Source organism: Bacillus rossius, chromosome 3 (assembly GCF_032445375.1).
Source record: "Bacillus rossius redtenbacheri isolate Brsri chromosome 3, Brsri_v3, whole genome shotgun sequence".
NCBI lineage: Eukaryota > Metazoa > Arthropoda > Insecta > Phasmatodea > Bacillidae > Bacillus > Bacillus rossius.
In genome coordinates this window covers 7,799,667-7,814,146 of record NC_086332.1, presented here as the reverse complement: position 1 = coordinate 7,814,146, position 14,480 = coordinate 7,799,667, and the positions used below count along the sequence as shown (strand labels likewise).

The 14,480-nt window shown below is 45.1% G+C and overlaps 1 protein-coding gene across 4 annotated transcripts in view; it reads left to right on the top strand.

Moving 5' to 3' along the window:
* Positions 1-288: 288 nt before the first annotated feature.
* The window catches only part of LOC134530168 (uncharacterized oxidoreductase YjmC-like), a 36,881-nt gene continuing 22,689 nt past the window's right edge, over positions 289-14,480 (top strand). Inside the window, exons 1-2 of one of the 4 annotated variants that reach the window (XM_063364803.1) lie at positions 289-844; positions 10,114-10,357. In XM_063364803.1, the coding sequence (XP_063220873.1) occupies positions 10,135-10,357 (223 nt within the window). In that variant the 5' untranslated portion in view covers positions 289-844; positions 10,114-10,134. Of the gene's footprint in view, positions 845-3,586; positions 4,025-10,113; positions 10,358-14,480 lie in introns of those variants that run through there. The other 3 variants (XM_063364804.1, XM_063364805.1, XM_063364802.1) reach the window with 3 other exon arrangements.

Here is a 14,480-nt window from a genome sequence, read left to right as displayed (position 1 = left end):
GAAGGAGGGAGAGGGTATCCATTTTATTTATTGTTATTATTAAGATTAGAAGACATTTTTACAATAGTTTACCAATAACAAACTTTTATCAGCTGAATTTCCAAATTCCGTGTGCTCGAATCGAATAGAAAAACAAGCCAGTGAAATACTTACTACTACTACTACTACTACTACTACTACTACTATTTCTACTACTACTACTACTACCTTTTCTACTAAGTACTATTAGTACTACTACGTTTGACCTTGTTAAGTGTTTCATGGCCAGCGGCCATCGCAAGTAAATATCCTATTTTTCTAACAGAGCTGCACGTGGTTTTTTGAAACTTTTGACGTACAAAATGACACGAGATTTTATACACTAAACGACACAACTGTCTTACACTATGACGCTAGATATTTTACTAACAGTTCTACTAATGGAATAAATATATTTGCCTTGCACAGCTTGCGCGCTCGGTCTGCACCCATATCTACTCTGTAGTAGATAACGTGGGTAGATACTGGCAGTCACAAGCTCAGGCTCAGGGTACTTATTCTGTTGTTGGCGACACTGCAATTACGACTTATTTTCTCTCACCGCCGCCAGGTGCGCTGCAATCGATTTGGCGCGCAGCGAGTCTGCGGCCAATTCCTGAAGTGCTACAAGGCTGCAGGTGAGCAAGGTGCCAAGGTTAGTGTGTCATGGCGGCGGCGTGGAGTGTTCGCGCCTGCATTTCGCAACCGGCCAGCTGATAATGTGTCTGTCTTCACTCCGCGGCGATTTGCAGTCTCTACAACCAACCAGACACGACGCGGCCCTCTAGTGCTGCTGACTGCGTGAGAAGTACACTAGTAATTTCAGGTAAGTGCCACTTAAATTGGTCGTAGGAATTAAGTTGAAGTGTATTTTTCTTGTTTATTGCACAGGCACAGAAGGAACTCCTCTAAAATTTCGTAGCAAAGATTTAAAAGTGAATTTCACATTAACCATTCACCATGCGTCACTTCTTAAAATTGTTGTTTTCTACTCACGCCGGCCTCTTCCAGTTGTGTCTAAAACTCAATAAAAATACGCTAATTTGACCTGTATAGAGTTAAGTTCTGCGACTGTAATGCTCATCCCGCTATTAACCACTCATGGTATAAATCCCATCATACAGTTTGTTAAAAAAAAAAAAAAAAAAAAATTCAAATTCAGTTTATGTAAACAATGGCACATGCGTTTGTTTACTTTAGTCATTCAAACAAACCAAACCTATATTAAAAATTTTAAATTCTGACGATTTTATTTACTGAGCATATAGATTCTATTGACAAGTGAACCACTCAAAATCTGATCAAAATATGTGTTGCTGTGCAAATTGTTTCCGCACACCACTCTTATCACATGAAAATTACGGACATGACTACACGCTGGCCTACGCTACGTGTGAACCATAGACTAGATTTGTATATAGACCCCGCGTACTCAGGGATGTTAGACAGTGGCTCAACGAACCTGGTACAGATGTCACTAAAAGCTGGTATCTGAAGAAAAAAAACTGGTACACTCCAAGATCTTACACTGACAAAGATCCTGTAGGTTTTGTTTCATAGATTATATATATATATATATATATATATATATATAATGATATTTATATAAACTGCTTTAATACGATATATACTATGGAAACATAAAAGGTTACACAATTGTCAACAAATAAAGTATGATAAGGTTGGTAACCTATTTTTTATTCAATCCGCACGCCATGACGGCAATACGGCATGGCGCTGTGATCAATTTCTACAGAACTAGCTTCTGAAATTATAAGATGGCCATAAAAACTTTAGCACCTAGTATGCATGGTTTCAATTAAATTAGCACTTAAAAATTTCTCTTAAAATGCAGTTTTATTAAACGTATACAGATGGAATTATTAAAACGCAACTATTCGAATTATTCGTCCACGCCTAATGTTAATTGTTAATGCATGGCGCATCGCGTATGGTCGATGTTCAAAGTTGGTATTTCTGCATACCAGCACAATTTATACTTGGTACATGGTACAAGACCCTGAAAAATGGTATGTGTACCAACAAGTTGGTACGTCTAACATCCCTGCGCGTACTAGCCGCGCAGTAGAAGCATTTCCAGGATATCACAGACCGGCTTATTTGCCAATAGAACCAAATACTATTCAGCTACGATCAGCTTGTATGTGCATATGTTAACATGTCCTTATAAACTTTTATTATATTTATTTTCATTAAAAAATTTTATCAGAAAAATGTAAAATAAAAATGATTTTACGAGTTTTTCAAATTAATTAAATGTCATAGAAGTAATCATATACCTACTTCAGGCGAATTTGGACATGGCCTTAGTGATACGTAAGGTACCTACGTATTTCAAAGAGCGATGTATCGCACAAATATCGATACAGCTTCCACATATCGCTACGGTATTAAGGCTTGGTTCACAACTTAAAAAACATAAGCGAGGGCATAGAGGACCTTGGAAACGACCTATGCGAAATAGGTTCATTATTGAATTCTTATGTATTAATTTTAGCCAATGCAAGTAACCTCTTTTGGCAATGCTAGTAACTAAATATTTTCAGTATGACTATTCCAAAACAGCTGACCAGCAGCCTGTATAAGCGCTATTTTTCAACTCATAAATTTTATTAGGTTATATTGGGTAACTAAAAATTTAGTAAAAAATATTCAGGAAACCTAAAATAATAATATTTTTATATACTTTTTCTTTTCATGAGTTACTTATCTGAATAAATTTGATGATTGTAATTGTATTAAATAAGAACACTAAGGATTACTTAGATTCCTTTATTATCTGTCCTTCGCCATCACTACATTACCTGCACTCCAATGTGGCCCACTTCCTTTTATTGCCAACCTCTGCACATTGTAGTTCCCAACTTGCTCCCATGACAATGATAATAATTGTTGAGCATGCAGTCAGGGCCGCAACTAGAGTCTCTGGCACCCGGGGCATGAATGGATTTATGCCCCCCCCCCTCTTTTTTTGCACATACCACACCAATAAAGTGGGGGGGTCCGGGGGCCCTCCCACGGAAAAATGGTGCTATTTAAGCATTTTCCATACCTACATGTAACAGTTTCTGTGCTAATGTAACTTCCATGCATGAACCCACTATGCCCATAAAGTAGTCCGTATAATCACTAGACTTGTTCATTAAATTGCCGTCATAAATGTTTTTTAAAGATTCAAATTCAGCTTGGGAGACCTTTTTGCAGCAAAGATTTTGATGATATCATCATAGCAAATAGAGGATGCTCTTCCTCACAGCCAGTACATTGCACTGTATTCGTATAGAAGACACATTAAAACTCTCTAACTTCTCCCTTTACAATTTTTTTATGTTAATGATGAACTTAACATTTTTCTCAGAGGATTTTAAAATAAATATGTTGAGACGTTATATTGTAAATCAGATTAGACATTCCTGGCATGCAAGTTAAAAAACTTTTTACCAGTTACCAGTTGTAGTAGGAATTACAATGCAAGCTATTTCGGCTCCCCCACAGCTGTGCGCCCGGGGCGTATGCCCCGCTATCCCCCGCATGCAGTGGTGCGTATGTCGTAGATGCGACGCGCGCGTGGGTTGTCCGCTTCGCGCGCGCGTCCTTGGCCGTGTTGCGTCACGACCGGACTGCCGCCGGCGTTGTTTGGATGCTTGCCGCGTGCCGAGCCGCGCCCGTGTCACACGAGCGGGGCGACGCCAGGGACTGGTAGCGATCACTTGCCTGAAAATTCTTTTATCACGAGTATTTTTTTCCCCCCTTAGTATTTGATAACTGCCAAAATGGCGGACGATGACCGTGTTTATATTTTGAGGTCAAAATAAAAAAATAAAAAACAACATCCCGACGTTGGCCGAAGTGAATCCTTCGGGTGTGTTCGGGCATGGTCCATTACTCTTGTAAATCGTAGGCTTCCCGCCGGAGATTTGTCGTGATCGCACCAAGCTTCAGAACAGCATAACACGCTACTGGTCTTTTATCTCTCTATCTAGACGTAAGTACTCTGGTCTGCTTAACGCACGCTGAATTTAATTTGTGTGTGTTTGTGCGTTTGTGTGTGTGTGTGTGTGTGGGGGGGGGGGTTATGACTTTGTCCACTGTTTTCTTTCAAATTTTCTTTCTTTTTGTCTGTGTGCATGATTTTTTTTTAATTTAGGATTTCCAGGGGAGGGGAGAGTATATATTTCCCCCCTTCTCGAAATTATGAAGAAGAAGAAGAAAAAAAGGGGGATATCCGAGAAGTCAGTGGTAATTTCGGGCGATGCAAAGTGAGCTGTTAAAAAAACTGGAGTCATAAGTAACAAACCTCAAAGGCAGTGAAGCATGTTGAGAATGATAATGTAACTGTTTAAAGACTATGTTGTTGACATTAATATATATTATATATATAATTTATTTTATAAATCCCAATACGCGATAAAGACTGAACTTAAGTCCCTTGTCCCTCTTCGTGCCACGGGCGGGCGCGCAGTGTAACCGCTAGTGACTTGGATTCGCAGCGTCATACGTCAGGGTGATCAGGCCAGTAATGGCGAATAAAGGGTTAGTTTAATTTTATTAGAAACAAGTAATATCATTGAAAATAATTACTCCGATTTAAGATTTTTTTTTTGTTACACAGGCTTTGATAGTTACACTGTATGTCATAAGAAACCCCATCAACGGACAAAAAAATATGAATATACAAACACACAGAAAACAAGTCAAAAACAGCCGATATCAAAAAAAAATTAATTACATAGCACAGAAAATTCCGTGGATATAATTACAAACAAAATAAATATTACAGCACAGCGCATCGGACACAGTGGCCCAACAACGACGAAACAGTTTCAACAAGAAGAGAAAATAACGACCAAAAGAAAACGACCTTTTACCATACAGTGACAGACAGATGAATCCAACGATGATTCTGAACAGGTAATGTGGACAACACGACAGCACAGACTTTGAATATATATACTGTATAGAAGTCGCGAGTGGATAGGATTTACTCTACGTTTTTCAGAATCGTATGATGAGCAGCTTGGGAACTTCACCGCTGCAGTGCGCTGTCGTAACGCCCTGTATCGTCTTAGTTGTTATTTACACGTTAGAGCGCAGCGCTGTCGCCTGCTGTCATACCCCGCACCCCCCACCCATCATTCACTGCAGCTCGAGGACGTTCAACCGGAGGGGGAAGGGGTGTTTGAAGAGTTCGACACTTGTCCGCTTGGGACCACCACAAGTCGATGCCCTAGAGATGGTGGCGATTGCGGCGGTGAATTAACCAACTACCTCAAAACCGTATTAGAAATTTTAACCTGGGCTGGCGACTTCTATACAGTATATATATTCAAAGGCACAGAGAAGCACAGGCGGACCCAGTGACGTGTGGAAAGAAGAAGAACGTAAACATATGAACATCGCGATGACAGCACAGACGAACACAGTAGGCTACCTAAGAAACAGTTGCCAGCGGCGTTTGTCTGTGATGTCGTCGTTATGAAGTCCAGAATATCAAACAAAAATTGGTTGTCTGTAAAGTCGGTTTACGGACGATAGTTTAACGTGACGTCATAACAAAACATTGATGAAATGATTGCATACTTTTATGAATAAAATTGAATCATTTTTATTTTAATAATAAAATAATAAATACTTGAAATTATACTAGTAATCAGATTTTTAAAATGCAAGAATAATGAACATTTATTGCCGAAATTGTTGTAATAAGCAATGAAAACCACATTAACTTTTCACTTCACTTTATAAACAGTCTACGAAACAGTTCACGTGTAGATGACTTGTAATTGATTTTAAAAACTGGCGTTTAGCTATAAAGTTCAAATATAATTATGAACAAGTTTTCGTATAAATAAACTGTAATCAAATATCTATCATCAATTATATGAATCGCCATATTTTTTTAGTCAATTGTAACATAACCTATTATTACTGCACTCGCCGACAGCGTAACGTAACACAGCGTAACGGAACAATGAGCGTAACGGGACACAGCGTAACGGAACAATGAGCTTAACGGGACACAGCGTAACGGAACAATTTGCGTAACGGGACACTTTTTCGTGCGTGCAGCCGGCGTTCATCGATTTATTAGACGTCACGTTAAAAAAAATTCCACATTGCTGGATTTGCCTGGGCGTCTCTGGTGTTGTGTTGTTTATCTGTTTAATATCATCGTTGGGTTAGTCTGTCGCTGTGTTGTCTTTATGATCTGTTCCTTTTTGCAACTGTCTCGTCGTTGTTAACACACTGTGTCAGTCTCTGCTTTTATATTTGTCTTGATGTAAGCTTTTGGACATACGCCATTGCTAAACACATGTATGTCTGTAGAAGAAAACTAAAAAATACCCAAAAGACAAAAATACAAATTAAGCAAAAAAATGTTGTTGTCAACACTTATTGTTAAATGTATGATAAATATTTTAAGTGTTAAATGTACAGCTGTAATGCTATTACCTATGAAACGTATTATATCTGTATGCATTGTGTTCTGAAAAATGATGTGTCATAATGTGCCAAAGTGACGTGAATAGTTCCAAAACATAGCTATGCTCTCTGGAACATCGTAAAATCAATAAATAAATAAAAATAAAATAAACACCACATAATATTCCATAACAGGAATATGGTCAACAAACAAAGAAAAACAAAGAAAAATGGACTAAGAGAACGAAAAAAAAACCACAAATGATGACAACACAAAAATATTTGTCTAATTCTTTCGTCAGAATTTTCTGACCTGCCTATGTATTTGATTTTTTGACAAGGGTTGATTTTGGCTTGTTTCCTACGTGCTTACATATTCATTATTTGTCCATTAATGAGGTTTCTTTAAGACAAACAGTGTAACCAGCAATGCAGTAGGTTCAAAAAAAAATCTTAAATCAATTTTCCTTATTGAAAGAACCGTTCAAATAACGAACCAAGCTGATGTTCAGGAACAGCGCTTGTAAAATAAACATACTAAACTGCAAACATCTCTTAATCATTTCCTAAAATTCCGAGGGATTAAGTCTGTTTTAGTAACAAAAAAATAAATCCCGAAGCTAATCACGCGAGAGTTAAGAAAAAAAACATACACAAACAGTAATGTAGTTAGATTTTTTTTTTTTTAATTTTTAATTTGTCTGCTAAGGTGGTGAAATGGTTTATGTTGTGTCTTATAATAAAAGAGCGGTAAGTACTATTATGGTTGTTTTGGATTAACTATACCCTACTAAAAACGCACAAGTTCGGACGTTTAAATGCATGTTTCTTAATTCATTAATAAATTTATGGAATAAAGCCTATGAACCCGAATACTATTGGATTAAAAAATAGGTGCTTTTCAGCTCATAAAATACCACAGTCCCTTTAGAAATAGCAATTAAAATTCATTCACGGAGAACACTTTAGCAGCGTGGATTGCATTAACTAGGTTGTGAGCAAGGGCGTACTCAGAATTTCATTTGGGAAGGGGGGGGGGGCGCATCCCCCCAGCCCTCCCTGCGTGCGCCCCTGTAGGTGGTGAGCGAGTATTTATTAGCTTATTTATGTACATACCTCTATAACATATTGCGTTTATTAAATTTCCAGTAAACATTCAGTTTGCATGATTATTTTGTTTAAATTTTGTAACAAAGAATCAGATTTGAAACTTTATCTTTGTTTGCCTATATATGGTGATTATACTGCCGGTACCAATTATTTTGCTAGTGCTATATCATATCTTATGTATGTATGTATGTATGTGTGTATGTATGTATGTATGTGTGTATGTATGTATGTATGTATGTATGTATGTATGTATGTATGTATGTATGTATGTATGTATGTATGTATGTATGTATGTATGTATGTATCTGAGTGCACCAAAAAGCTTTGCGGCTGAAAAGCAATCCAAACTGTCGGATACCACAGCTAGTAAATTATAAAGGTGTAAATCAAGACTGTAATGTATATTGTAAACTTCAGTACATTAAAAATACCCTCTTAAGTTGAATTTTTCTTTTATTGTGTGAGAAGGTTAACTTTTTTAAAATTTTTGTTTTTAATAAATCATTAAATAAAAATCAAGTGCCTGCATAATAAAATAAAACAGAAAAAACAAAGGAATGTTGAACGTACAGCATATAATGTTTCTTTTAACTTAGCGAATCAATTGGCGTCATTAATATTAAATGAAAAGGGTTCGAAGAAAAATTGACGGTTGGGTTCGAGCCACTATCTCTCGGCCACAGAGAACTCTGAACGTATGACAATTCAATAGATTTTGATTTCACATGTTATTACACTTTACAAAGTTCGTAGGGATTAAGTAGACGCATTACATAGCACCCAGTGCTCTTTTGCCATATTTTTACAGATTGTATACGTTATTTACACAATAAAAACAGTTAAGATAAAAGGACGTGTGTGTGTGTGTGTGTCTGTTTTTTACACTGATAACGGGTAAGCAGTTTCCAGATAACAGCAGAGTTTATTTACCCTGTGACTGCAGTATATGACCAGATAGTCCCTGTGCTTTGCATGAACCTTGACTCCTGTGGTTTGACTGAACCTTGACTCCTGTGCTTTGACTGAACCTTGACTCCTGTGCTTTGACTGAACCTTGACGCAATGGCTATGACTGTAACTTGACGCCTCAGCGATCAATGACAACTATTGCCACTTTGAATCCGAAAATATCATTTTAATTTTAACTTTTTCCAATATAGAATAAAATTTTCATAAATTCTGGACTTGGCGGAAGTGTTAGTAGCACTAGAAACCCCACCATCAAGACATTTCCTGGAAAGCTGTAAATCTCTGTGATATCCACATGTAATAGTTATTTAATAATTATTTTGTTTACGTCGTGGCCGTCAATCAAGTAAACTGAGGTCAAATTTTGGGCTGTAAGCTTTTAATAGCGGCGGTTTTCAAAAGTTTGTAAATAAATAGGTAGATTAACTTAAATGTTTGGGATCGACTTTCGTTGCAGTAGGGCACATGTGTTGAACATAAATATTTTCAAAAACCAGATAACTTATTCATCGACGAAATAAACATTTCAGTAACGACTTCGTTTGTTTCATATAAAGTCTACCAAAAAAAAATCATCCCATAACAATCGCCATTAGTCAGAATTCCTGCAACAATTGATAAACGTTAAAGGAAAAAATACTGCTTTCTGGAATACAATACACAAAAAAAAAGTTTTAATAATGTTGTCAACCTTCAACGTTGTACATGTCTAGCAGCTTCTGGCAAATGTAACTAATGCCCCGGATGACAGCAAGATGGAGGCCAGCTCCCCTAAAAATGCTCGCTGCGAACCTGAGCGGAACGTTACGTTCATTGAATGTTTCTTGCAACGGGGAAGATTGATTTAAGATGTTGTTTTAGACGTATCTACGCCATTGCTGACTACACTTTATCTCATAAGAAACCTCAATACCGGACAGAAAAAATATTATTATGCATGAACACTCAGAACACAATCCGAATTCAGGCGATGTCAAAAATGTTAAAACATAGACAGCACAGAACCTTCCGTGAAAGTAAGTATTAAAAAAAAATAAGTAAAGACAAACACAGTGGACTAACAACGAATATACATTTGCAACAAAAATTTAAAATAAAGACAAAAAACGACCTTTGACAACATAGTCACATACAGATTAACCCCACGACAGTAAAAAAAAATAATAATAATAATATGGGCGAAACGACGACAACACAGACAGACAAATAGGTGAACCAGCGATATGACAAACAGATATCACGTTGTCAGCACAGATGAACACAGTATTTTTCCTAAGACAACAGTTCCAACTGTTGGGAAACTGAGATCTGTTCACGCCTTTAGGCACAAACCGAGCGGAACGTTGGAAACACTACCGCTGCGACACGCCCAACAAAAGCCCAGATAACTTATTAGATAATGACCACGAAAAGCACGTGTTATGTACGTATGGCGTGAGAGAGACTCTTTCTTGTATACTTGTAAGCGCTAGGAGCAGCGCAGCGGAGCGGGCGTGGGTTATCGAGACCAGACCCGTGTCCCCACCTCCACCCGGAGCGTGCGGCGATAAGAGGCGGGGCGCTTGTCCGCAGGGCGGCAGGGAGGGGGCAGGCATGGCCTCGCTAGGACGGCTGCGGCTCGGGTGGATACACAGCTGCTCGGTGTGCCACAGTCGCGGCATGGCGTCCAGGCTGGTGGCTGTGCCCGAGGCGCGGAGGTTCGTGCGGGAGGCCATGGAGGCGGTGGGCACGTGCCGCGAGCACGCCACTGCCCTCGCCGACCTGCTGGTGGAGGCGGACTGCCGGGGCCACTACAGCCACGGCCTCAACCGGCTAGGTAACTACCTCCTGCCCTGCTCCACGGCCTCAACCGGCTAGGTAACTTCCTCCTTCCCTGCTACACGGCCTCAACCGGCTACCTCCTGCCCTTCTCCACGGCCTCAACCGGCTAGGTAACTACCTCCTGCCCTGCACCACGGCCTCAACCGGCTAGGTAACTACCTCCTGCCCTGCTCCACGGCCTCAACCGGCTAGGTAACTACCTCCTGCCCTGCTCCACGGCCTCAACCGGCTAGGTAACTACCTCCTTCCCTGCTCCACGGCCTCAACCGGCTAGGTAACTACCTCCTTCCTTGCTCCATGGCTTCAACCGGCTAGGTAACTACCTCCTGCCCTGCAGCACGGCGTCAACCGGCTAGGTAACTACCTCCTGCCCTGCTCCACGGCCTCAACCGGCTAGGTAACTACCTCCTGCCCTGCTCCACGGCCTCAACCGGCTAGGTGACTACCTCCTTCCCTGCTCCACGGCCTCTACCGGCTAGGTGACTACCTCCTTCCCTGCTCCATGGCCTCAACCGGCTAGGTAACTACCTCCTTCCCTGCTCCACGGCCTCAACCGGCTAGGTAACTACCTCCTTCCCTGCTCCACGGCCTCAACCGGCTAGGTAACTACCTCCTTCCTTGCTCCACGGCTTCAACCGGCTAGGTAACTACCTCCTGCCCTGCTCCACGGCCTCAACCGGCTAGGTAACTACCTCCTGCCCTGCTCCACGGTCTCAACCGGCTAGGTAACTACCTCCTGCCCTGCTCCACGGCCTCAACCGGCTAGGTAACTACCTCATGCCCTGCTCCACGGCCTCAACCGGCTAGGTAACTACCTCCTGCCCTGCTCCACGGCCTCAACCGGCTAGGTAACTACATCCTGCCCTGCTCCACGGCCTCAACCGGCTAGGTAACTACCTCCTGCCCTGCTCCACGGCCTCAACCGGCTAGGTAACTACCTCCTGCCCTGATCCACGGTCTCAACTGGCTAGGTAACTACCTCCTGCCCTGCTCCACGGCCTCAACCGGCTAGGTAACTACCTCCTGCCCTGCTCCACGGTCTCAACCGGCTAGGTGACTACCTCCTGCCCTGCTCCACGGTCTCAACCGGCAGGGTAACTACCTCCTGCCCTGCTCCACAGTTCAACCGGCTAGGTGACTACCTCCTGCCCTGCTGCACAGCCTCAACCGGCTAGGTAAATACCTCCTGCCCTGCTGCACAGCCTCACCCGGCTAGGTAACTACCTCCTGCCCTGCTCCACGGCCTCAACCGGCTAGGTAAATACCTCCTGCCCTGCTCCACGGCCTCAACCGGCTAGGTGACTACCTCCTGCCCTGCTGCACAGCCTCAACCGGCTAGGTAACTACCTCCTGCCCTGCTCCACGGTCTCAACCGGCTAGGTGACTACCTCCTGCCCTGCTCCACGGTCTCAACCGGCAGGGTAACTACCTCCTGCCCTGCTCCACGGTTCAACCGGCTAGGTGACTACCTCCTGCCCTGCTGCACAGCCTCAACCGGCTATGTAACTACCTCCTGCCCTGCTGCACAGGTTCAACCGGCTAGGTAACTACCTCCTGCCCTGCTCCACGGCCTCAACCGGCTAGGTAACTACCTCCTGCCCTGCTGCACGGCCTCAACCGGCTGCTAGGTGACTACCTCTTGCCCTGCTCCACGGTCTCAACCGGCAGGGTAACTACCTCCTTCCTTGCTCCACGGCCTCAACCGGCTAGGTGACTACCTCCTGGCCTGCTCCACGGTCTCAACCGGCTAGGTGACTACCTCCTGCCCTGCTCCACTGTCTCAACCGGCTAGGTGACTACCTCCTGCCCTGCTCCACGGCCTCAACCGGCTAGGTAACTACCTCCTGCCCTGCTCCACGGCCTCAACCGGCTAGGTAACTACCTCCTGCCCTGCTCCACGGCCTCAACCGGCTGCTAGGTAACTACCTCCTGCCCTGCTCCACGGTCTCAACCGGCTAGGTGACTACCTCCTGGCCTGCTCCACGGCCTCAACCGGCTAGGTAACTACCTCCTTCCCTGCTGCACGGCCTCAACCGGCTAGGTAACTACCTCCTGCCCTGCTCCTCGACCTCAACCGGCTAGGTGACTACCTCCTTCCTTGCTCCACGGCCTCAACCGGCTATGTAACTACATTCTGCCCTGCTCCACGGCCTCAACCGGCTAGGTAACTACCTCCTGCCCTGCTCCACGGTTCAACCGGCTAGGTGACTACCTCCTGCCCTGCTGCACAGCCTCAACCGGCTAGGTAACTACCTCCTGCCCTGCTGCACAGCCTCAACCGGCTAGGTAACTACCTCCTGCCCTGCTCCACGGCCTCAACCGGCTAGGTGACTACCTCCTTCCTTGCTCCACGGCCTCAACCGGCTAGGTAACTACATTCTGCCCTGCTCCACGGCCTCAACCGGCTAGCTGACTACCTCCTGCCCTGCTCCACGGTCTCAACCGGCTAGGTGACTACCTCCTGCCCTGCTCCACGGCCTCAACCGGCTAGGTAACTACCTCCTGCCCTGCTCCACGGCCTCAACCGGCTAGGTAACTACCTCATGCCCTGCTCCACGGTCTCAACCGGCTAGGTGACTACCTCCTTCCTTGCTCCAAGGCCTCAACCGGCTAGGTAACTACCTCCTGCCCTGCTCCACGGCCTCTACCGGCTAGGTAACTACCACCTGCCCTGCTCCACGGCCTCAACCGGCTAGGTGACTACCACCTGCCCTGCTCCACGGTCTCAACCGGCTAGGTGACTTCCTCCTGGCCTGCTCCACGGCCTCAACCGGCTAGGTAACTACCTCCTGCCCTGCTCCACGGCCTCAAACGGCTAGGTAACTACCTCCTGCCCTGCTCCACGGCCTCAACCGGCTAGGTAACTACCTCCTGCCCTGCTCCACGGCCTCAACCAGCTAGGTAACTACCTCCTTCCCTGCTCCTCGACCTCAACCGGCTAGGTGACTACAACCTGCCCTGCTCCACGGCCTCAACCGGCTAGGTAACTACCTCATGCCCTGCTCCACGGCCTCAACCGGCTAGGTAACTACCTCCTGCCCTGCTCCACGGCCTCAACCGGCTAGGTAACTAACTCCTGCCCTGCTCCACGGCCTCAACCGGCTAGGTGACTACCTCCTGCCCTGCTCCTCGACCTCAACCGGCTAGGTGACTACCTCCTGCCCTGCTCCACGGTCTCAACCTGCTAGGAGACTACCTCCTGCCCTGCTCCTCGACCTCAACCGGCTAGGTAACTACCTCCTGCCCTGCTCCACGGCCTGAACCGGCTAGGTGACTACCTCCTGCCCTGCTCCTCGACCTCAACCGGCTAGGTAACTACAACCTGCCCTGCTCCACGGTCTCAACCTATTAGGTGACTACCTCCTGCCCTGCTCCTCGACCTCAACCTGCTAGGAGACTACCTCCTGCCCTGCTCCTCGACCTCAACCGGCTAGGTGACTACCTACTGCCCAGCTCCACAGCCTCAACCTGGCTAGGTGACTACCTCCTGCCCTGTTCCACGGCCTCAATTGGCTAGGTAACTACCTCCTTCCCTGCTCCACGGCCTCAACCGGCTAGGTAACTACCTCTTTCCCTGCTCCACGGCCTCAACCGGCTAGGTGACTACCTCCTGCCCTGCTCCACGGCCTCAACCGGCTAGGTGACTACCTCCTGCCCTGCTCCACGGCCTCAACCGGCTAGGTGACTACCTCCTGCCCTGCTCCACGGCCTCAACCGGCTAGGTGACTACCTCCTGCCCTGCTCCACGGTCTCAACCGGCTAGGTAACTACCTCCTTCCCTGCTCCACGGCCTCAACCGGCTAGGTAACTACCTCCTGCCCTGCTCCACGGTCTCAACCGGCTAGGTAACTACCTCCTTCCCTGCTCCACGGCCTCAACCGGCTAGGTAACTACCTCTCGCCCTGCTCCACGGCCTCAACCGGCTAGGTGACTACCTCCTGCCCTGCTCCACGGCCTCAACTGGCTAGGTGACTACCTCCTGCCCTGCTCCACGGCCTCAACCGGTTAGGTAACTACCTCCTTCCCTGCTCCACGGCCTCAACCGGCTAGGTAACTACCTCCTGCCCTGCTCCACGGTCTCAACCGGCTAGGTAACTACCTCCTTCCCTGCTCCACGG